The following is a 25577-nucleotide window of genomic DNA, read 5'->3' as shown; positions in this document are numbered from 1 at the left end:
ATAGTAAACTCACTGGGACAGGGATGGTGGCTTCCTTTGTGTCTTATAGAGCACAGTCTGTGTGCTTAACAAATAGTAAATAATTACTGGTGGTCCTCTCACCATGGGACTTCAGAAGCATCCAGCAAGGACCATCTTAATGCCCTTCATTAAAATCAGACAAAGCTAAGTAGAAATTATAACAGGACAAATGAGAGAGAAAGCAGGGCTAGGTTACAGAGTAATCGGAATTCTCTGCATCTAATCCTGATTCCTTTTCTGAATTAGCAGAAAGAAAATAAAATATGAAATGCTGCCAGGATGGATTTAGGGGATCCTGGGAACATTGTGATATGGTTGGGTATCTCCTTCATTCTCTCTTTCCTCTTTCCTGGAGTCTCATCTACCATTGTATAATTATGTCTCTGTGGGTCCCCGCAGTCCTGGTGGCCCCTCAGATGGAGAGGGATTTTCTTCTTTTCGTCAGAATCTTTCAGCAGGATTAGTTTTAAGCCAGGGGTAGTCAATAGGTGGACCACAAGCCAAATTTACTAGTTGTTGTTGTTGTTTAAAATTTTCTCTGGCGTCTGGATCTTGACCAAGAAATATGGACCTTAACAAAAAAAAATTGATGATCCCTGGTTTAAGCTCTGGTTCTGCAGAGGGGGTAAAGAGTTACCTGATATTTCTGAGTTGGAGTGCCCTTTTTTGGAGTATTACCCAAACACAAGCTGCCAATTGAATTCTGAGTGCATGATGATGACTCTTAAACTGAACACCACTCCATCTACCTCTGTCAAACCACTGGGTGGGGATAGACCATGGGTAAGAGATTACTTTTTTTTTCCTTTTCTATACATGGCTTGATCGTTACTATGATATAGAACAATTGGGAGAAGTTTGATTGGCAATAAGGGCTCTGCCTTTTCAGGAAAAGTTTTATCCCAGTACATCTTTGCATACAGCCATGTCTGATGCTTTAAAGGTGGACTTTTCTTTAGTAGCTTTTGTTTATAATAGCCTTTCATCTGAGCAATTTTCCTTGCAAAACTAACTGGACAGCACCACAGAGGCTGGGGCTCTTCAGCTCTGAGTGGATGAAGTTATGGACTTAAAGGATACCAGGCTAATGCCCTGACTCAGGTAGGTATCAAAGCTGAAGCCAATAGCTTAGCTCATTAATTGGCCAACCTGAGCAATAAAGCCAATCTGGGCAGCATGTGGACGCATGATCCTTGAGGTCTCTGTATGAATCTTATGGCTTCCCCAGGGAGGTAAACCTGAAGTCTCAGCGTGCACATAGTGTAATGGCCTTATAGATTAAGTATGGAGCAGAAGAGTGGGCTTCACCCAAATAAGTCAGGCAACAGATGTGCTTGATTTGGGGAAATATAGAGGGGCATGTAAGAAACTTTACAAAAACTGAACGGGATACAGCCTAAGATTTGCTAAGGCAGATGACACAGCATGACCTTGTGCTGTAAGGCAGCAGAGAAAACACTGAGGTAGTTGTGGGGCTATGCTTCGTTATATAGTCTTGTGTGCTGAATGGGTGCCATTACAAGGAAGCAGTCCTGTAGCCCCATAAGACTCTGCTTTAAAGAGGATTCTGCATGCTTAAGGCATCATGACACCATCCCTCAAATGGGAATCATAGAGGCCCTCAAAGAATAAATTGTTCAAGTTCCATCAGGCTGCTGGTGCACTAACTTTCTCAGTGTACTTTCATTTCTACTGTCTTTGTGGTTTGACCGCGATTTTTTTTTTGACTGAAAAAAAATTTGTTAGGGTGTCTGTCCTTAATATCACTATATATGGCACTTATAGCCATGTAATGGGATAATTGATGTTGTCTCTCTAAATCTTATTCTCACTAACCTGCACTTTCCTGTTGATAGATTATTTGACTCCCATTCTCAATAAGACTATTAAGGAGGCTTCTGAATTGTGGAAGATGATTTTCCTCTGAAAATTCAACTCCTCTAGGTGCCATTGAGTTTCCTCCCTAAAATGGAAAAAGGCCTTTTTGTCCCTTTCTTTGGATAGAGTTTCCTGCTATTGCTTCAAGCATCAGCCCGAGAATCCAACATTTCTGCCAAACCAAATACCTTAAGAATCTAAGGTCAAGACCCCACCTCGTTCTCTCCCACTAGAGGGCAGGCTGTCCTGTTTGCAAGGCAGGGGGGAGGAAGGACCTCAGTCTGAAAATTTCAAGTTAACATAAAGCAGCCTTGCAGATAGTATCTTCAGTTTTACTTCCTGACCAGCATTACTAATTTAATGTCTATCCCATTTGGAACTCTTCGGTTTCATAGGTTGTCGTAAGTCTTGCTAGCCCTGTTAGTGAAATTTAGCAGGTTAGAGTATTTTGTTACTTTGCAGTTGATTGCATAGTTTGAGAAACCTGCAGTAATCAGCCAGTCACCCACCTTTATGGCAAAGACACTGAAACTATTTATAGTCTGTGGGTTTCTCATCATTGAGCATTTTTCTCTGGCACTCTAGCAAACTATAGAGCACCTGAAAGTGTTTGAAACCACCCAATGGAAAGTTACTAGGTTATAGACAATCTTCAGCAGCACAAGTTCTTTGACCATGGGATCATGGTCGCATTAGCTGCCAACAGGGAAGGTGTGTAGACCCCTTCTGGATGCTTTAGCCACAAACATATGGCAAGAAATTATTTCTGTTGTATTAAGTTAGAGTTCAAGGCTGTGTTTGGTCCTATAACACATGCCATCATGTGAGTGTAAATGAGACCTGCTTGAATGCACACTACCAACATCTGTCAGAGGAATCAGGACACTAGCTCTAAACCAGGAAACCATGAAATTGATGAGTTCTACAGATTGTTGTACTTTTATAGCTTACAGAAGATTTTTTTTTTTTTAAATCTGCCAATTTTATTTAATTTCCCCTTGTTTCTTGTTTGAGAGAGTTGTATGGATGGAAGTTGAATTAAGTTTTTTTTGGTTTTTTTTCCTCTTGCTTTACGTAGTGCTTGACTCACTCTTGGCTTGATGTCTTTTGCTTTCAGTATCCACCTCAATGCCATGCTATAGCACAGGGGTTCTCCAACGGGGTCACAAGGTTATTATTTGGGGGAGGTCACAAGCTGTCAGCCTCCACCCCAAACCCCGCTTCACCTCCAGCATTCATAATAGTGCTAAATATAAAAAAGTGTTTTTAATTTATAAGGGGGGGGTCACACTCAAAGGCTTGCTGTGTGAAAGGGGTCACCAATACAAATGTTTGAGAACCACTGCTATAGCACAAGTTATTTTCTGCTAAACTTCCTTTTATTCTCTGGGATGCCCAGAGTCCTTATGCCTGCTCATCCCAGACCCCTGAAAAAACTAAAACAACTCAGAGCTTACATATCTTTCTTGTACTGGTCTGGTCTCAGTTCAGAGAATGAAAATTAAAATGGCTAGAGGTCTGGGCTTTAGTATAGCAAATCGTGGACTAGCATTATTAAAAAAGGCAAGATGATACTTGGAGCAATCTGATTTTAAGGCATGTGTCACTTAACATTTTAGAACTTTTCTATTGTTTTAGCAAACTTAAGTGTTCATGTCATCACTGACTTCCTTTCCTGATGAGGTCCTAAACTGCTGCTGCCCTAAGCAGTTATATGCTCAAAAGGAGCTATAAAGTTTAAGAAATGGTCAAACTTTATCTTTGCATTTGTCTGATATTTTTTGCAGATAACTATTGAGAAGTAGAACTAATTAAAGGTTTTACACAGTTAACATTTAAGTAACAGATATTGAAAACATAATAAATTAAGAGTCATCCATGTTATAACATCCAGTATCTCAGATTTTGGTACAGAGAAATGCTCTGGTTGATGAGTAGACTTTCTGGACTAGAAAACTCTTCCACACACTAGTCCTGGACCAGTTATCCTGGTCCAACAGTGTCTTTTACTGTTTCGTTTTGAACTTTTGGCTCAGGATCCTGGCTCTAAATGACGGTTTCTTGTCCTTCCTTTCCGCTGGTGCCATTACTTTATCATACCACTGCTGTGTCTGTAGTTTTTGCATAAGATTAACAAAAGCAGTTTAAAGTAGAAGAGAACTCTCTCTTGCCTTCCTATAATACTGTAATATGCTGACATAAATTCGCCCCTTCAGTCTGCTTCATATATGGTTATACTTATGGTTAGACTCTCTGAGAATCTTCCTCTTACACTAATTTTTATAACAAACATTCTTGCAGAGTTTGAGTATTTGCTAAGTAAAAAATTTACCTAGTTTCACAGAATATTTATTCTTTTAGTTTTGTTTTATCACGTGTTCCTTTTCCCTTGAAGACATAACTGACTTTTATAATTCTGCTTTCCTTGATGAGGAACAAATGAATCTAAAACATCTAAAAACAAATGAATCTAAAACATAATTTCTCTCTCCATACAGCACAGAGCTTGCTTCAGTCCTCCATGGCTGGCAGTAAAAGGATTCTTCCATAGTCACACGCTCAACAAAAATCCCACTTGTATAGTGCAATCTTAATTCTGCCCCTTGACAGAACTAATAAGGTTGCAGTGTTCTTTTGGCTAACTACCCATAAAATGGTGTGATAGTTCATGTGGACATAAAGCAGACAACTGTGGAACAACTTGCCCATAAGGCCAGTCTCTTCCTAACCCCTGTCAGTGGGGTTGACTTATACTATGAAGCAAAGGGTTTATATCCCTTATAAAAATATTTATTCTGTCTGTTGTATCTGTAGGTATTCACATCGGTAGAAACCTTGATTTCTTTTTCAAATTCTCCTAAGCTCTTGGCCTCCATATCTTGTGAACATGAATTCCAGATTATAGTGTGCTTTTATTTGTTATGAATTTGTTGCCAGTTTTATTTAATGTCCCTTTATTCTTGTAGTATATGTGATTTATTGTGTGGATCCTTGATGGGACAGTGGTTTAGCATAACGGGTGCTCTGAACAATAAAACTGCTCCTGAGAACAGTTCCCTTGCTAGAGTAAAATCTGCACTGGTGAAGGGGAACATTCACTAACAAATATTAGTGGTAACAAATCTCTGTAGATAAAGGATTTAATTTAAAAAAATCAGTAGTGTACATTACTATAATGAAAACGGCTATATTTTGGAGTGCTCTTTATTCTTCTGCAGTTTATTAGTTTTCTGTGGTGTTTTTTCTAGCAGATGTTGTAACTGATTTAAAATATGTCATTGACTTATTTGCAGGCCAGTAATGGGCAGTGGTACCAGATGAATGATTCTATTGTGTCCAACAGTGACATCAGATCTGTGCTTAATCAGCAAGCTTATGTGCTCTTTTATATCAGGTAATATCAAGTACCAAAATGTGTTCAAGATTTAGTTACTTCCTTGTCCTTCATAATTTTTTTTCTTTTTCCCATTTGTGTTTTTTCCTCTCCTGGGAAAAATTCCAATTTGGTTAATTCATCTCTGTCTACCCGAAAACTCCACCTATAGTTTAAGCTATAGAAGTTGTCCTTCCCTGCCTGACTTAATTTTTTTTTTTTTTTTTTTTTGCTGGTGTAAGTTAAATGTCTGTCATCCTACACCCACCACTGAAAGAGTTATCTACAGAGGGAAGTGGTGCCTGTATAGGTGGAGCATTTTGAATCTTCTGGATCAAATACTGTGTAATTGGTTGACTTTGGGGGAGGGAGATTGAGGTGATTGGTGGTGTGAAGTTGAGTTGCCGCTTGGGGTTGGGAAATTATAATCGGAGGTCTGTTATCTAACTTACGATTTGTAGCCTTGGTTAAAGTTTGTTTATTTAAAAAAAAAAACAGTTTCTGTGAAGTATTAAACTGTGGGATGTGTCTAAAGCCTGGGCTAGGCAAAAGAACAAATCTGAATGAATGAATGAATGAATAATTATCTGTCACTTCTTCAGGTCCCATGATATGAAAAATGGAGGAGAACACCCCCATTCCATTCATACACCAGGACAGTCTTCTCCCCGTCCAGTTATCAGTCAGCGGGTGGTTAATAGCAGGCAGGGGGCATCAGGATTTATAGGACCACAGCTTCCTCCTCACATGATTAAGGTAATCTTCATATGTAGATAATGGCATCAACTTGATGGCCGGAGTTTTGTAAACAGCCTTTGTTTATTTGTTTTAAATGTTCAGGATCTCAGATTTCCTTTCCCCACAATACAGCTCTGTGCACAGTGCTCCTTCTGCAGCTTAAGCAGCTAGAAACACTTTAATAGAGATAAACACTGAACTGTGCAAATATTACTTCCCCATTGCTTTGAACTTCAAACTAGATGTCAAAAGTACTCAAAAAAGCACACTGTCAAAATATTTACTTTAAATAATACTTGAATTTATTAAAACTGAAAAAATTAAAAAAAATCCAACTTACTTGCTTTATTTATGCTGTTTCATCTTTTGCACTTCAGTTGAGATGGTGAAACCACACTGGCTTGTTCTCAGTTATTAGTACAAATATTCTAAGATTTGCAAAGAATAGGGTTTTTTTGGTTTGGATTTTTGTTTTTGTTTTGTATCTTACAAACCAGCAAAGGATTGCAATTGGTGTTAGCTTTTTAAAAAACAAAACAAAATGTGAACACTGAAAATCTGTAAATAAAATGTGAACACTAAACTACTGGCAAGATTTTATATATAACTCATATAGGGGTGTTTTCTGCTTAGCCACTGAGGCAGTTTGTAGAAATATGAAGTAAGCCCATTATGTCTTGTGATATTAAATGCTGTCTATCCACATGAACACGTTTTCATAGTGATTTCTTTGTAATTACAGAATTCCAGTCATTTAAATGGAACTGGATCACTAAAAGAAACTCCAAGCAGTTCTGTGGCAAGTGCTAGCAATGTTACCCTAAACAGACCAGCTTCAGCTCCACCTTCAACTTCCATTCAAAACTGGACAATTAACAGACCCACTATTCCTGATCCTTCGAAAAAACAGAAAATCACTATCAGTATTCACAATAACAAATTGCCTACTCGCCAAACTCTGTCTCAACCCAACCTTCATAATTCTTTGGAAAATCTCAGCAAGCCTGTTCCTTCATCCACGATTACAAATTCCTCTGCAGTAAAGTCTACCTCAAGTGCACCTACAATGTCAGTTGCTACTAAAGTATCTAAACAAACAACTCCTAGTGAATCTTGTTCTAAGCCATTAATGAATGGCAAGTCTAAACTAAACTCTAGTACGTTGGTCCCTTACGGTGCAGAATCTTCAGAAGAATCTGATGAGGAGTCGAAGGGATTAGTTAAGGAAAATGGCCACTCAAAATCTTTTAATGGAATTTTGATTGGAAATGTAGTTAGTACATTACAGAACTCTTGTTCTTCCTGTCAAGATGCTGAAGAGGTTGTATCCCAGCATGAACTGCCAAAAAATGTTACAGTTAATGGTGCTATTAGTATAGATAGTGATCCTGAAGAAAATGGATTGAAATTTGATGAATCTACTTGCCAAGTCAAGCCTGTTAAATCTACAGAAATTCCATTTTCTAAAGTGAATGGATTGCATGGAAAAGTGAGTTTTACATTTGTTTCTTCTAGACTGTCTCTTCATGGCAGATTATAAATATGACTGTGATGCGTTCAATATTAAAATGTTCCTCATTCAGGCAAAGTTCAGAGGAAAATATACAACACAGGCTGCCGTCATAGCACTTTGTGCTGCAATCCCTTAGATCTTGCATACTAATCAGGGTTAAGCTGAATCAATACTTGCTAATCTCATTTCCACATCTGTAAAATGGAGAGATCATGCATCTCTCAGTGGTGTCTTAATATTTAGCATTTATATAATGTTTTGCAAACACTAACTGTTCTTCTTAGGTGGGTACAGTAAGCATTATGTTGTGCTCAGGTACCATAGAGGTAGGTGTGCTAAATACTTGGCTATAATTCCATCTGGTAAAATGGGGAAACTGAAACATGGAGAGGTTAAGTGATTTACCTGAGGCTGTATAGCAAGTCAGGCTTAGGATCTGGGTCTACAAAACCACACTGCTTTTTTATGTAAAACTTTGAGGTAGTAAAGTGCCCAGTGGTGTTGTCCCAGTGCATGTTGGGAGGCATTGTGGTGTTAGGTGTGCAGTCTTTCCGATGAGACAAAAACTGTGGTGCTAACTATCAAAGAACTTACCTCACTCTTTATATGAGGGGTGCTGTGTCTGGTATGTTGTCCAGATTTCATCTGACAGTTGTATTCTGCCTGTCTTAATTCTCCTATAAAGTGTGTAGTACACCTCTACCCCCATATAACGCGAATTTGGATATAACGCGGTAAAGCAGTGCTCGGGGGGGGGGGCGCGCGCGCAGGGCTGTGCACTCTGGCGGATCAAATCAAGTTGGATATAACGTGGTTTCATCTATAACGCAGTAAGATTTTTTTTTTTTTTGGCTCCCGACTGTGTTATATCAAGGTAGAGGTGTATTGTACTTTTTTCTTTTTCTAAATTGTGATGTAGTATTGTGTGCTGTTAATGCTTGCAATATTGAATGTTAGGGTGCTGTGCCTACAGTGATCCATGTGTATAGTCTGTATGTCTGATTATGATTGGGCTGAGATGCTATGTAAGTTTGTATGATTGCTATCATTCCGTATGTTTTAACTCGTACCTTTTTAATTGTAGATAATACCTACAGCTTTGCCACCAGTTCCCGAAGATAGAATTTTAGAGTCTTTCCGATATAACCAGTTGAAAAGCTTGTCAGAGGAAATAAGGTAAAATACACTTTGTCCAAATTAATATTCCATACAAGTTTTATTATAGGTATACTAACTTATTAATAATACTTAAATGGAAAGATTTAGCTCACTGTAGGAATACCATACCAAAACTAATGGTAGTGAGAACAGAACGTATGTTTGGCATTGTGCCTATTCTTATCTTAAAAACCTGTTGATGCCTCATGGAAAACTTTGGAAAAACATTCTATGTAGAAACCATTCTGTCGTATTGTCTATATTTTCTATATTGCTCTTCCCCTTTTTTTCACTCCTAGGGATGCATGCATGAACACGGTATCTATTTATTAGTGTGGGTATAAGTATTTTTCGGTCTACCACACTTCTAAAATATGGGCAGCTCATTAGGAGTAATCCCAGCTGCTCTGCTAGGACACTGACCAGGTGAGTGTAAATTCCTGCCACCTGTCTTCCCTTGCCTCTGGGAGGGAGGGAGAGGGAAACCCACTATTACAACGGTTTTATTGTGGGTAAGGGCAAGCATAGTGAGCATGGGCATGAGTCAACGCAGCAAATAGATGGAGGGGAAGTAGGAGAACTGACAGGATAGGTGCTCCTGACGTGTTGCACATAGAAAAGCAAGCAAAAGAGCTTCCCTGTGCGAAGGGAATATATTATAAGTAAATGTGTTTCTAAACAGAATGTCTTTCAGAGTTTTCCAGGAGTCAGATGTTTACCGATGAAAAGGATTTTACTCTTAACAGTCATCATGTAGAGTATTTCTTGTTTCTGCTGAAAGTCACAAATACATTTCTATTTTGTGCAGTGCAACTGGACTTGAAAAAACTTCTGAAAATGATGGTCATATAGAAACTTTAGTGAGTGGCAACAATACTGTTTCCTATGAGAAGTCTAGTAAAGTTCCCGCTAACCTTAGCTGCAATGTCCAGAATCCCTTTACTACATCAGATGCTGAGACCATTTCTACCAAAGAAGAAATTGCCGAAAGTATTGTATCAAAAACTGATAATGCACATTCTGATATCAGTGGTCAGTGTAACACTAAGAAAATATCCCTGGGAATTGATGATGAATTCTCTAAACAGTGTGATCCCAAGGATTATGCAGATAAGATAAGAGGAACACAAGAGGTAAAAATGACTTTGAAGGAGAGTCCTCTGCACATCAGAGGGTCTGCTGAGACTGCAGAGAAATTGGGGCAAAGCCCCTTCCTAAAGTCTGACAGTGAATGTAGTTCTAAAAAACTTGCAGCTCTAAACATTATAGATGAATGCCAAGAAACAAAGGAAAGTGCTAATAGTTACACAGATGGACTACCTACTAATGACTCTTCTGCTACAAGGTTGGATAAAGTTTTAGAGAGTCATTATTCTAAAGAAAATGATGGACTGGATGGTAATGAAATATGTGAAGAAAATAAGGATAGGCAAAAATTTAAGTCTCATTCTCCAGTTAAAGAAAAAAATTGCACCCCCAAAAAAATTGACAAAGGGCATTACCGTACTAAAAGAGAGCGCTCTGAAAGTGAAGAGCAGGAGAAGCAAACCAAACGCAAACCAGATGAGGATTATTCCAGAAAAATGCAATCCTACAGCAAGGAGAGTATGAAGCAAGATCGCTATAAGCAGGAGCACTGCAATGGAAATAAGTACAAACTTATGCATAGTGAAAGAAACAGCCCTGATAATGGCAGGAGTTTAGGAAAATACACCTATTATAGATCCCGAAGTAGAGGGAAAACTGATCAGGAGAGAAGTAGATATTACCATTCTAAAAGGGAAAGATCTTGGAGTAGGGAAAGATATTACCAAGATATACCAAGGAGATGGGACAAGTGCAGATATTACAATGATTATCATCCTTCTTATGCAGCAAGAGATGGTAGAGAGAGAAAATTCTTTCATGGGGACAGAGACTACGACAAATCAAGTCAGGTTTACAACAGTAGGTCATACAGGGATTATTATTACACAGGCAGATGGAATCATGAACCAGTAGCTAAAGAGAGAGAGAAACATCATTTTGGCAGCTCCAAAATAGACTTATATAATTGCTCAGTTCCCTCTCAGCACTCTGAAAAATATTCCCATGAAAAATGTGCATCTATGTCTGAAGAAAACAATTCAAGTTTTGAGATGTCTTGCCACAAATATGCATATCTAAAAGACAGAAAAAGAAAATGTGCTAGTCTAGAAGGTAGTGACAGTGATATGGAAAAGAAACACAGAAGGAGTCTGGAAAGTGAGCCAACGGAAGAGCAAAAAGTGAAAAAACACAAGAAGTCAAAGAAAAAAAAGAAGTCCAAAGATAAACACCGAGAGAAAGATGAGAGGTAAGCAAGAGAAACTTTTATTTACAATGTTCTAAACAAACTCCTCTTCCTAATTTGTCTCTGGCTGTTTCCCTGGTCTTCCCCCTTTTTTCCATTGCTTCTGAGCCCATTGCACTGTAAAATCTGTCAGGGGAGATCATGTTAGTTTGATGTGTCTTGCATAGATGGGATCAAACTATGTTGTTGAGTTGTGTGAGAGCTTTGGAACAGGATCAAACAAATAATGTTCTAATAATCTGTAAACAGACCCTGACTAAGTTTATTGTACACTTTTCAAAACAGGCTATGGTCAGACTTGGGTAGGGAGGCCATGACACAACGTTTCCTCCCAAAGTAGGGATGGGCTAAATTTGTTTGCACCAAATGGTAGCCTGGAATAGAGAGGTGCAGTCATACAGCTTTTCTTTTAACTGAATGGAAGCTGCGTGTGTCGTGTCACAAGTCTAGATGGGTGTGGAGTGCACAGGACCAGTTCATGTGTATAGAAAATGGAGGTTTGGAGAGACACTAGTGCTTCTCTGCCTTCTCTATCCAACAAAATCAGCTGTATTTTTGTCAGAGGGGAGTGCAGGTACAGTGAAGTACAGCATGACTGTAAGGTAGAGCAGGCAGGGAAATACTAATGCTTTCTCTCTTCCGTCTTCTGAACCCTTGAGTTGATCCTGAAGCCCTCTGCCTGGACTCCACTACTCTTAGCAAACCCTGTCCAAGAAGAATCTCTTCCCCCTCCATTCGAAGGCTCATGGTTGCACTGGGATTCTTCCTTGCACAAGGCAGCAATCTCAGACAGTCAAGGGAGCCACCTTTATCTGACAGCCCCCCCAACTACACTCTCATCTGCAGGCCTGAAACCCCTTCTATCTCCCACAGAAACCAGTAATATCCTCTGTTGGTTTTTATTGCAGAAAAGGAAACTTATAGCAAGTCATAACTTTACTTAGGCCTTGTGAAATAAGAATCCTGAGAGTTTGTTCAGAGGCCCCCCAAAAAGTCAGAATCACAAGTGAAACTTCAAAAAGGTGGGATTTAAAATTGCTTAGAATTCCTACAATACAGAAGTATGTGTTAGGAAGAAAAACTAATTTTCTACCTTGTTTTCATAAGTGGTCTGTGTGAAGCTTATTGCTAATTTAAGGGAGTACAGTGCTAGTTTTCATGTGTTTGCAACTTAACTAAACTGTGGAGCCACTATGGCACCTCACTGCTCAGGAGTACTATGTGATAATGCTTTCCTGTCGTAGCAGAGAAATTACATCATGTTTTGACCCTTCTACTGATGGCCTCATGTTTTAGGTCCACTTTCATATTTATTCTTAATTGCTAGATTATTTATAATTTGATTTTAAATATTATGAAACACAAAGATGGACCAATTGGATCACTTGATGGACTGAAGTCCATGATTATGGCTGGGAGTGAAGAAAATGTTGTACTACTCTGTTATACAGTTCCTTATTTCGTCTTGTGTGAAAGTGAGCTATGGCTACCTTGGTTGCCAGTAACTAGTGTATTTTGAGTGTTCTATAACCACGGCCCTGTGTGCTCTATTGCACAATGGGACCAAATTCTATGGCAATAGTCACTACATTCCACAGCAGTGTTAATTTTTTGTGCTGTCATTAAATTCTTTTCATTCCCATCTCCCACCCACCCCACCCATAACTATGGTTCATTGCTAGAATCTATTAAGTTGACTTAAAATTGGTGGATGATTATGTTCAACAGTGATTACATTTGGGGGTAGTTTTTGCTTTGATCACCAAGTGGTTCCTCTCCAAACCCTGGGGCTTAGCTGCTGCACTTTTCTCCAGTCAGCCCAGTTAATCAATCTACACTTCTGATTCCTCCCATTCCCTTGCTGCAAATTGGGCTCTCGTTCTGACTGACTCTGTGGAACAATAGAGGGAGCAGGCACTGTAATCCAGTTATCTCCTCCTTTGGGGAAAGCTGGCCACAACTGGTAGCTTTTGGCAGGGTAGAGGGACAGAAAATAAATTATCAGGTATTTGGTTGTAGCAAAATGCTGAATTCCATGGCATCTTGGAATATTCTATAGCCATATAATTGCAAAGTCCAGAGGATCCTGACTGAGATGCATATGTTTTATGAGGTCTACGGACTCAGACAGGCATTGTTCTACATTGGCCTGCTGTCTGTTTACAATTTCAAAGTTATTTTCTTAGCCATAAGGATTAGAAATATTATTTATTTTAAAGGAAAACTCCGATTCTGGAGTCCATTTCTGCAGCAGGGTCTGAATTCTGTAGCCCTGGAATCACTGAATACATAGGCCTCTGTATATAATTCATTCTGTCTTCTAATGTTCCAAAACTGTTTTTCCACACTAAAAAAAAAAGGTAGTGAGCTGGCTACATGTAGCCTGTTCTCTTGTAATACCCTCTTAATTTAAGAACCCAATAAGTACTATTAGTCTCTTATTTTTAGATACTTGGTTCGTATTCTGATGTGGGTTCACTGTACTTATCCTGACTCTTCAGAAAAATGACTTAATTGACATTGTGTATATAGAGTGCGAAGGCATCTCATGAATACAGAACACTTTTCATTGTGTTGGAAATACAAAATAACATGTAATAAAGTATACCTGCATTAAACTAGAAAAGCAGTATCTTCCAGTGACAGTTTGAGTATTTCTCCTCTCCATCCCATTGCTCTCCCTTCTAATCAGAAATTTAAAAGCAAGTATGTAGTAGTCATGGAGAGGGAAGACATGCTAAGGTTCCCTTCATAATGAGCTGTGCTTTCCCTCAGGAGGCAAATGATGCAAATTGTGTCTGATGCATGCCGTGTGTGTGAGAGAGAGAAATAGACAAACTGAGAACTGATTTTTAAAAGAACTTCAATGTGTGATCATCTTGATAATTTAGTCTTACATCAGAGGGCTGACCTCTGTGTAGTGTTTGATAGGTATAGAGTTCAATATTTTGTGTTTAAAACACTCCCTTTTGAAAAAGAAACCCATGAGAGAAGGACAAAAGTGGCAAGCTAAATAAACTAACTTGGGGATGAAAATGGAGAATGCTTAACTGTTTCCTTGCTGCTGAACACAGCTGATCCGTTAGGGTTAGGCAAAGTGCATTACCTGATGTATTGAGTATTCCACTGTTTTCAGCAGAGCTGCACAGATGCTGGAGGAGAGGAACAGCAGCACAGCTGTTAAGAAAATAAAATGTGCTTTTTATTTTGAACTTTAGCCAGCCAGATTTTAGTAGATATGACCTGTAGCCAAATTTAGAACAATAATATATTTTCTATGCATGTGCCTAACTCCCTCAAAAATTAATAAGTTATATATGTATAAATAGTATAATATGTTTGTAACAATAGTGTAAGCATCACATTTGTTTTCATATTAACTTCTGTGTTTTTTTTTCAGACACCACCAGGATTCAGACTTGTCTGGGGCCTGCTCTGATTCTGACATCCACAAACATAAGAAAAAGAAGAAGAAAAAGAAGAAACATACAAAGAAATCTGAGGGCTTTATTGACTATTTAGATCCTAATATCCAGAAGGCTGCTGGCTCTGAGACTAAGACATGGGAGAAAAAAGAATTTAATTGTACAGATGACCCTCCATCTGAAGAATATAGTAAACATGGGAGTAAATGGCCTCATGAGGGAGGGGATGCTGATTCCTGTCATAAAACAAAATACATAGGAGGAGGCCAAGAAAATAGCTATCACGTATCTAAAGAGTATAGCAAAGGTAAGAGATCATTAGAAATTAATGGGATTTCTATTTTTTCAAATAGAGAAAAATATTTAAAGTAATTTTAAGTGCTTTGTAACACATATACAATGTCATATCTTCCAGACAGCAAGCAACACAATTATGTTGGATAATTTCTTCAGTTTTGTATATCTGTGAAATAAAGTAGATAAAATTAGTGATTTTTACTTACCCTGGGTTATTGACTAGATAGTTTCTGTCCTCAGCATGTTTATTACAAGAAATCCTGGGGCAGATCATATTGATGAGTTGTATGAGCTTACATCAGGTAGGGAGGGGAAGAATAGCATTGTTGCTATTTTCTATTCTGCCTGTGTCAAGTCTGCTTAATTTAAATATTTTTGCCTCTTGGGGTTTTTTTCCTGAGCACAGTAAATATTTTTATACTAATTTGTGTCCTTCTTTTTTATAATTTTATTTTTTTTTGCGAGGGGAGAAGGGGAAGTCCAAAAAATTTTGGAATCCAGTAATCCTTGACCAACAAAGTCTCTACACAAAACTATTCATCATATATAGGGCCCTACCAAATTCACAGTCCATTTTGGTCAATTTCATAGTCGTGGGATTTTAAAAATCATAAATTTCATGATTTCATCTATTTAAATCCTGAAATTTCAGAGTGTTGTAACTGTAGGAGTCCTGTCCCAAAAAGGAGTTGAGGGGGGTAGGGGAGGGGTTCGCAAGGTTATTGTAGGGGTGGTTGTGGTACTGCTACCCTTACTTCTGCATTGCTGCTTGTGGCGGTGCTGCCTTCAGAGCCAGGCAGCTGGAGAGTGGCGACTGTTGGCTGGGAGCCCAGCTCTGAAGGCAGAGCAGCAGCAGTGCAGAAGGATGGATGGCATGGTATGGTATTGCCACCCTTACTTCTGCGCTGCTGCCTGCAGAGCTGGGCCCTCAGTCAGCAGCCGCCACTCTCTGGCCACTCAGCTCTGAAGGCAACAGCGCAGAAGTAAGGGTGGCATGGTATGGTATTGCCACCCTTACCTCTGCGCTGCTGCTGGTGGGGCACTTCCTTCAGAGCTGGGTGCCCGGCCAACAACTGCCGCACTCCTGCTGCCCAGCTCTTAAGTCAGTGCAACCCTCCAAAATAACCTTGTAACCCCCCTGCAACTCCCTTTTGGGTCAGGACCCCCAGTTTGAGAAATGCTGGTCGTCGTCCCCCCCTTAAAATCTGTAGAGAGTAAAAGCACACAAGACCAGATTTCATGGTCCGTGATGCGTTTTTCATGTCCGTGAACTTGGTAGGGCCCTAATCCATGTAAAAAACTACCAATGGATGTGTTTACCTACATTACCATGTGGGAAATTGGATTCTAATTCATCCCTTCTTTTCTGAGCTGGGAAGTGGGAGGAAAACCTTACATTGTTCAGTAATAACTCCTCTGGCCATGTTGGAAGCATTGATGACTGGCTAATGGGTGACTGCATAAGGAAGTGGATAGCACAGTGTTGTTGTAATTAGTTATCTTGTGACTAAAGGAGATGAAGGAAATAAGGGTGGATGATTTAAATCAAAATAACAAATCACCAACTCTAATCTTGATTTAAATCAGCAAACAGGAAATCTTGACATAAATTTCAGATTTTAATTTTGTTTTGCATTTGGGAGTGGGCTTGGATTTGAGACCTGGGTTCTATTCCCAGCTCAGTCACTGGTCTGCTAGGTAACCTTGGGTACCTCATCTGTAAAATGGGGAGAATGATGGTTACATCCTTTGTCAAGTGCTTTGAGATCTACTGATAAATGCTGTATAAAACCTAGGTATTTGCACTTCTAAGTAACTTACCTAGAGAAAGGTTCAGTGTCATTGATTAGCATGTTTAAATGGTTATACTAATTTGCAATCAAATATCGCTTTTTACACTAAATTTTATACTTTTGCTAAACAGGAGGATACACTGCATCTATACACCTTTAAGAAATTATATAGCTTAATGTGTGTGTGTATATATATCTATATATATCTGATTCTTAATTATGTTTTGTTAGAAAATGAAAAGCTCATTTCTATATTCTTTGTATTAAAGTGCATTTGGATGGAATTTTAATGTAAAAAAATTACACTTTTTAGTTAAATAAAACTACTGTACATGTGCTGGATGTATAAAGTTTACCAAACTGTGTAAAAAAATTAAATAATTTAGAACTGATTTTATTAAACACAGGAAATATTTACTGTAGTTAGACTATTTCTAGTTACGGTGGGCCAGATTTTCAAAGGTATTTAGGGACCTAAAGATGCAGATCTGGGCCCAGTAGGATTTTCAGAAGTGCCTAAGGACAAGGTAGGAACATAATGCCTGTTGAAATTAACAGCCAATGAAATCAATGGGAGTTGCATGCCCAACCTTCTTAGGTACTTTTGAAATCCCATTAAGCCCCTATCTGCATCTTTAGGCCTAAATACCTTTGAAAATCTGGCCTATTGTCCAGGTTTTTACAATGAGTAGATCTCCTCTTTTCCCAGATAGCTTTTATTTATAGAGTGGAAGAGAAAAACAAGTTTTCCTACTTTGTCAGCTCCCACTCAGTTTCTCAACTTTGAATGAACTAGTCCAAATAAAGAAAATATTCTCTGCATTTGCCAGCTAAACTGAAAGTAATTAAGGCAAAAGCTTTTCTGCACAACAAACAAAGTACTGATATTTAGGAAAATGTGAATCACTCCATTGTAAAGACTGAAAATAATAGGTACTTAATGGAGTACATATTGTTACAAAGATTGAGTTGGCCCTAGAAGTTAGATATTTTCCTCCTGATTCTGTATATAATTAAAAAGGCAGCACTGTTTATCTCCTTTAAACTTGAGGAGGGCTCATAGATGCACCATATTTTTTATTTAAATTATATTAATAGATTATAGAAATGTGAGGCCTTAATTTAGATTTTCATAATTTCATATTTAATTTTAAATAGGTTTAATAATTATTTAAATTAAAAATCTGACTTTTCTTAAAAAAAAAAAATTACCCACCCTTTTGTAAATACAAGAAACCATGTAAGGCAGAAGCAAAAAGATGGTCAGCAATGCACCACGCAGAGAATCGCTGCTCCAAAGAGGTCAAGAATTAAGAAAGACTTAAGATTGGACACATTAGAAGTCTCCCTGTGCGGATGTATTAGTTGTTTTATTAATTGCTGTATAAACTCAATTAAGGTCCTTGAAGTAGTAGGTTTTTAATAATACTTTACTTTTATAATTCTTTTTATCTGACGATTTGAAATTACTTCATAAATCTGGATCAGTATCATGACCATATTGCAGATAGGGAAACTGAGGCATAGAGGTTAACTGATTTGCCCAAGGTCCTTGCAGAGCTGGGACTTGAATCCAAATCAGACTCCCAGTCCAATGTTCTATCAACTGGACTATACTTTCTTGGGATTGCATGAAGACAGAATGGTAGTTTGACAAATTAGGATTGGGGGAGTATTTCATGTAGAGGGGTGGCATGGTCAAATGCACATAGATGGAGGAGATTAACAAGGTATTGAAACTGGTATAGTTAGTTGGTGGAGGATTTGAGTTAGGGGATGAGGTCTGAAATGTAGATAAGGACAGAGTTGTGAAGGGCTTTGAAAGGTACGAATGAGTAGTTCAAACTTGATGTGGTGGTTAATTGGCAAACCAGTGAAGGAATTCAGAGAGGGCAGTAAATTCACTCTGATCAATCAGGAAGATAACTTGGAAGCTGCATTTTGGACAGATCGGGAAGGAGTGAAGTAAGGGAAGAAAATTTCAGTAATCAAGATGGGAGATGCTATGTGATGTCCAGATACAGATTAGCAGCATTCCAATAAAACATCTTATTAACAAAGGCTGCCAAAATGAGTCACTTCATTAGAAACACTGCCCCAGTAACAATTTGTTTATACTAAGAGTGCTGACTTGTTAATCAAAATAATGCTAGTTTGTGATAAGTGGGTTTTAACATTGACACTTTCTATTTCAGCTATAGACCTACTTTGTCATAAGGACCATGGACACACAGTCATTAAATCTTTGGATGGCAACTTTGCATACACAGATGAAACCAGATGGAAAGTATGTTAAATTCCTGTGATTCTATTTCATTTTGGGTATAGTAATACAGACAAATTGGCTGCTGCGGGCTTTTTCCCTATGTTTATTAACATAAGAGATCAATTTGACATCTCCCATATAGAACAAAAAATACAGTCCTAATTTGGATTCTAAACGTAATATGTGATGGACTCTCTCCTACTGCTCTTGCCTAACACCAATATACCAGATAGTTTTGAATTAATGTTTTTTAACCCTTCGGCATCAGCCGTAGACTTGACCCATACAGCTATCAGTGGCTGAAAATTAAGTTATTGACATTTTCTTGTTTAAAAACTTTTTCTTATGAAAATGTTCATAAACTATTTAGTACCATCTTTAGATCTGAGAAATGTAGATATTGTTCCAGGTATCCAAATACCAAATGTGTATAGTAACAGATTAATTTCAAAGTCTAATATTTAATTTTACTTGTATTGCTGTAGATGGGTATAGATTAAGAGTGGTTTCCAAAAACTAAGCACCAATTGCTAGACACTAAAAATCAGGGACTGAATAGAGACACTGGTTTATTATAGGCATGGCCTAACTGTGGCTCCTGATCTGCATACGGCTCTTTTACAGTTAGTGTGCCTTGTGGAGCCCCCTACTTCCCCCCATCTCTGCCTACCACACTGGGGGGGCGGGGGGGGGGGAGAGCTTGGCGTTCCTGCCCTGCGGCAGGGTGGCCGGGCTTGGGGCTTCTGCCCTGTGCAAGGCCCCAAGCCGCAGCAGCCACACCTGGCTCTCGTACTTCGGATAATTATTTTATGTGGCTGGGAGGGTCAGGCCGCCCCTGGCTTATTACAACAATCTGTAACCCACTAACACTCTATTTTTGTCCTATAACTGCAGAGGTGTTAACAGGCCCCTCTATTTTGAATGGTCCCTTAGAATAAACCCTAACTACTTATGCTAAACGGTCTGTTCCACCCTGCATTTAGCAGCGACACTGAGGGCATGTCTGCACTGACACTTTACAGCGCTGCAACTTACTTGTTCAGAGGTGTGAAAAAACACCCCCCCCCCGAGCGCTGCAAGTTTCAGCACTGTAAAGTGCCAGTGCAGACAGCGCACTAGTGCTGGGAGCTATTCCTCCCCCCTCCACGGAGGTGGGTTTTTTATAGCGCTGGGAGAGCTCTCTTCCAGTGCTATTCCGCAACTAAACAAGCGCTTTAACATTGGCGGTGAAGACAGGCCGTGAGTATCTTTCCCAAACCTGAAGAAGAGACTCTGTATGGTTGGAAAGCTAGTCTCTCTCGTCAATAGAAGTTGATCCAATAAAATATTACCTCACCTACCTTGTCTCCCTAATATCCTGGAACCAACAAGCTACAACTACACTGTATACACCAATTGATTGTAGTACTTACCCAGGATTTTGTTTTTTTCTCAACACTAGCACAGCAGTGCTCTGTAAAATAGCAACTGAATTACACTGGTTTTATAACAGCTGAGATCTTGCCAACCTGTTTTCCTCTCTTGTAGGTGAGTGAAAAGTAATCCTTGCAGAAAAAACTCACTAGCCACAGGCAAGTTCTATTTGTCAATCTTCGGGTTTTTTATGTCCTTGTCAATTGGGTGAGGGGAGCTCTGTTGCTAACAAATTGTGGCCTGAAGATGCATATAACTTTGAGGTGAAAAATCAGCATCTTACTGCCCACTCTAATGGTCAAAGAGTGTCAGCAGTGTCATTCTAGCATAGTTAACAAGTGAACTTCAGCATCTCAACAGTTGTAGCTGTATTGTGTGTTACTGCTGGATTAACAACACAGGGAGACATGCCTTTAAACTTGATTTAAATTGTGGTGATCTGCTAGTCTTCCTGTTGGAATGACTTTTCATTTATTTCAAGCAGCTGTTTCTATGGCTAATGTAAAACTGCAATTATACTAAGGCTTTGTCTACACTAGCACTTTTGTTGGTCGGGGGTATGAAAAAAACCCACACCTCTGACTGACCTAAGTTTCACCAACAAAAGCACTGGTGTGGACAGTTCTCTGATAGTGGGAGATGCTCTCCTGCTGACATAACTACCGCTGTTCATTGGAGATGGTTTAATTATGCCAGTGGGAGAGCTCTCCCGCCAGCATAGAGGGGCTACATGGGAGACCTTACAGGGGCGCAGCTGGGCCACTGTAAGGTCTGTAGTATAGACATAGCTTAAGAGTAGCGTTCTGCACTGAAAAGTCCCTTCAGGTCAAGAGATGGAGAAACTGCTAACAATGGAAAGGGGTATAAATGGGTTCATAGTATCTAGAAATATTTTGAGTATTTGTAGATCTCGGTATCCAGGGGCTGCCTTCAGATTCTTTAAATGTAGGTAGTTGCCATAGTTTCCCCTCTTCTTCAGTGTGAGAAGTTGATCGACTACAGATTTCTATTGCTACTCTCTAAATTCCAGCAAGCCATTTCTGTCCCTAGGAAGCAAAGCAGTCGCAATATAGCTCTTTATATTAATTTGATTGAAAAATCCATGTCTATATATACACTGGTAGTTACCACAGATAGGTAATATTTTAATGGTATCAGTTCCTCTTCTCAAGAACTAACAAGTATTTCAAATAGCACAGTTTGAGAAATGTGGACTTTTTAATGGGAAAAGTGTAGGTGCAGCCCTCGTTTCAAAGCCAATATCTTCCTGTTTTAGATAAGAAAATAGAAGGCAGAGCACAGAGGGAAATTATAATCAGATTTTAAAGGATTTTGTCTGTAATGAATGAGAGTTGGCCAGCAGGTGGCAAAATTGGTTCAGTACAGACAAGTAAAATATATGGTAAGGAAGCAAGTGTGTGTTAAATAAATCACCAAATGTGTTGTTTTTGTGTGTGTTGTGATTTATTGTGGTGTAGGGCAGAAATGTGTTACAGTAACAAAATCCAAAAATTACATTCCCTCTTCAAAATACTGCACTGCACAATAGGCAGAATGATACTGTTGTGGTGACAGTGCTGGGCAGAGTAACCTCCTAAGTCTGAGGAATCTTAACCTTTTCATATACTTAAGGAAGTCAGTTGGCTTCATTTAGACCAGGCGTGGGCAAACTTTTTGGCCTGAGGGCCACAGCTGGATATGGAAATTGTATGGTGGGCCATGAATGCTCATGAAATTAGGGGCTGGGGTGCAGGGGGGGGGAAGGGCTCCTGCTGGGGGTGCGGGCTCTGGGTTGGGGCCAGAAATGAGGAGTTCAGGGTGCAGGAGGGGCTCCGGGCTGGGGCAGCAGGTTGGGGTGTGTGGGGAGGGTGGGGTCTCCAGCTGGGAGGGTGGGCTCTGGGGTGGGGCTGAGGATGAGGGGTTGGGGGTGTAGGAGGGTGCTCTGGGCTGGGACCAAGGGCTTCAGAGGGTGGGAGGAGGATCAGGGCTGGGGTGTAGGAGGGGGTCAGGGTGCAGGCTCCAGGTGGCATTTACCTCAGGCAGCTCCTGGAAGCAGTGGCATATCCCTCCCTCTGGCTCCCACAAGGAGGTGTGGCCAGGTGGCTCTGCATGCTGCCCTGTCCACAGGCGCTGTCCCTGCTGTTCCTGGCCAATGGGAGCTGCGAGGGCGGCACTTGGGGCTGGGGCAAGGTGTGGAGCCCCCTGGCTGCCCCTACGCATAGGAGTCAAAGCAGTGACATGCCTCTGCTTCCGGGAGCCATGTGGTGCCATGGCACATGTAGAGCAGGGCAAGCCTCAGATCCCACTCCCCAGCCGGAGCTTGAGGGATGGATTAAAACATCTGAAGGGCTGGATGTGGACCCTGGGCCATAGTTTCCCCACCCCTGATTTAGACTGTAGAAAAGATGAGATAATACAAAGCATTAAGCAGTTTCTGAATGATGAGTTATTTCCAAAGGATGGAACAATGCTTGGAGAGGGTATGAAAATCAAACCAAGTTATAGGGCTAACTAGCTGATGGGACACACATATGAGTACAAGACGAGAGTGACAGTGGAATTGACGGAGCCATTATCTTGGGTTGGGAACTTGTCAGATTTCATAAACTAAATGGCTGAAGCTGGCTAGTGATTGGGCTGGAGGCTTAAAAAAATCCAGGTGCTGCATAAAACAGAACTTTTGACTTTGAGTGGCATTTTTCCCTCTGTCCTTCTTAAATCAGGACCCCAGCAAGTTGCTGGAGGTGTCATTTTTGGGGGACAGCTTGACCATGAGATAGATCATTAATGAAACCAGGGCGTTTAATGTTAGGAATGTCCTGGCCAGATTCCAACCAGGTTTGCCTACCTAGGATTAAACTCCTCATTCTTGTAAGTTGAGGACAGAGTTGGTTGCATTTCAGTTTTGAAATCCTTCTGCTTTAAGATATGTGGTTCAGAGCTGTAGCTACACATGATATGGAGCACCTGCAGCTTCAGGCCTTAACTGTTAAGAAACCAAAACAGGAATCTCGAAGTATTCGAGAGGTATTTACCTGTATAGCTGGCAGTGGTGCAACCACTGCTGGAATACTCTGTGCAGTTCTGGTGCCCACATTTCAAGAAGAATGTTGATAAATTGGAGAGGGTTCAAAGAAGAGCCATGAGAATGATCAAAGGATTAGAAACCTGCCTTCCAGTGATTTGAGCTCTTTCAGTCTATTTACTTAGATTAAAGAGAAGGTTAATGGGTGACTTGATTACAGTCTAAGTATCTACATGGGAAACATATTTAATAATGGGCTCTTCAATCTAGCAGCGATGGCATAACATGATCCAATAGCTGTCTGTTGAAACTAGATAAATTCCAACTGGAAATAAGGTGTACATTTTTAACCATGAGAGTAACTCCTGGAACAGCTTACCAAGGGTCATGGTGGATTCTCCATCACTGCAGTTTTAAATCAAGATTGGATGTTTTTCTAAAAGATATGCTTTAGGAATTATTTCAGGGAAGTTCTGTGGCCTATATTATATAGGTCAGATTAAATGGCCTTGGAATCTGATTTTGTGTTGAAATTTCATATCAGGAAATGACACTTCCTCCTCTTGTCTTTCAGATTCAAAGTGTGTTGATGGAAGCCATCCCTACAGTGTAAACTATATTTATAACAGAACAATTAACTCTTCAATCCATAACTGGTGCTTCAGAATACTGTACAGGATTTTACCATGGAAGAACTTTTTTTAGTTTTTACCTTGAGACTTTTTTTTAAAATTTACCCATAATCCAAAAGGATGGAAACTTTCTACAACTGCTGAACATTGTAAATATCACACTGAAAATAATGCCCTGGAATAGAACATCTCAAATGCTGCTTAATTACAGACTCAGGTTGATTATGTGTTATTCATGTAATATTACTCCACGTTAAACTTCTGGTGCAAGCGACTAGAAAACCACAACTGACAGTCTGTATATTTAATTTAAAGACTTATTTAAAATTTCACAAGCTTTCAGATAACTAGAATCTCTGATATCTGACACTAGAAACTAATTTACTTCACACTTTAGCTGTATTCAAGCTTTGAAGAAAAACTTACAGAAAAGTTCTGGTTTGGAACTTTGTGAAACATACCACTCAGCATACACAGTTCTGAATGTATCTCCGAGCCTATTTGTATACCCTCCATATGTTTTTGTTACTTTTTTATATAGTGTCACTTGTCCTGACTTACTGGTCTCAGTTGTCTGTTTTGTCCCTTTAAAGTTACAGACAAATTCATACTGTGATTTTATTTTTATTATGAAATGCTATCAAACTGTGATACTTATAATTCACTGGTCCTGCATCAGGAGATGGAGTGGGGAAGCTGTATTAAATACAGTTCATCTGTATAATCTGTCTGGTTTATACAAGCTGTGTTGTTCAGAGATGTCTAAAGTTTGATCTTTGTTTTTTTAAAGATAAAGCACTTGCTCCACTGTAAATACATAGCATGTAAAATTTATATAGTATATAAATACAGGAAAGTCAAAAGAGCTTTTTACACTGTTTACTTCTTGAGTTATTTATTCAACTTCTCCCCTTTAGAACAGTGCACTGAAGGGCTGAAAAGCTTAACTGTAGCTCTGCCTTAATGTCAGATGATAAAGGGGGTGTGGTCAATGCTCAATTAAACTTGTCCTTGAAATGATTGCATTGATTCATGTTAGCAGATGGGAATGACAATTCTTCTACCTGTTCTTAATACCATTCTATTTTCCACTAAGTTAGGACTGCCTAAGGTGCTCCTGCTGTCCCCTGTGGAAGGCCTTAAGACAGTGTGTGTCATAAATAAACTTCTGACTCTCCGCACCTTCCCTGTGGCAACAAATCATGTATTTACATGAAAAGTAATAGCTCTGTTGTGAGAAAGTAAACTTGTAGCTGCTTGGTTTTGTCCCCCAAGCCTCATATTTTGTACCTTACGCTCTTCTCCAGTAAAGAACTTCATCTTAGTACAGACTCTCCCCTTATTAGGAATGACCGCTACTGCTCATCTCTCCAGTCTCTGTTTTACCTGACTGTGTTTGCTGTGAATTCAGTTACTTGTTTGGTCAGAAAAGCTTGGAGTTTTAGCTGTTTTCTATCTTTCAACATCACTAAAACTGGTCCTTAGAGCGGCTGCTAAATACCACTAGCCTAGGGTAAAGTTTTTGCATTCAAGAATTTTTGGGAGAAAAAAAATTTAAATACAGAGTAAGTTTGTGATCAGGTTTCATAGGAAACTATGCATTTGCCTTTGACCAGCTTTGTAAAATAGCTTGCCAAAGGTAGCTTGTGAAGGAAAACTCAGTTTGAGCACTTTTATTCTTTTCATGTAAAAACAGACCTGTTTTTCCTGAAA

General features: G+C 39.4%; 1 protein-coding gene across 1 annotated transcript in view; it reads left to right on the top strand.

Annotated features, from left to right (window-relative positions):
- Nucleotides 1–25293, top strand: part of USP42 (ubiquitin specific peptidase 42) — a 42144-nt gene extending 16851 nt beyond the window's left edge. Inside the window, exons 11-19 of the mRNA XM_044978999.1 lie at nucleotides 5193–5293; nucleotides 5875–6028; nucleotides 6753–7499; nucleotides 8608–8699; nucleotides 9490–11016; nucleotides 14414–14745; nucleotides 18724–18815; nucleotides 20322–20365; nucleotides 23807–25293. Of these exons, the coding sequence (XP_044834934.1) occupies nucleotides 5193–5293; nucleotides 5875–6028; nucleotides 6753–7499; nucleotides 8608–8699; nucleotides 9490–11016; nucleotides 14414–14745; nucleotides 18724–18815; nucleotides 20322–20336 (3060 nt within the window). The 3' untranslated portion in view covers nucleotides 20337–20365; nucleotides 23807–25293. The remainder of the gene's footprint in view (nucleotides 1–5192; nucleotides 5294–5874; nucleotides 6029–6752; nucleotides 7500–8607; nucleotides 8700–9489; nucleotides 11017–14413; nucleotides 14746–18723; nucleotides 18816–20321; nucleotides 20366–23806) is intronic.
- The last annotated feature ends 284 nt before the right edge of the window (nucleotides 25294–25577 follow it).

Source organism: Mauremys mutica, chromosome 11, assembly GCF_020497125.1.
Source record: "Mauremys mutica isolate MM-2020 ecotype Southern chromosome 11, ASM2049712v1, whole genome shotgun sequence".
Lineage (NCBI taxonomy): Eukaryota > Metazoa > Chordata > Testudines > Geoemydidae > Mauremys > Mauremys mutica.
This window is presented reverse-complemented; position numbering and strand designations above follow the sequence as displayed.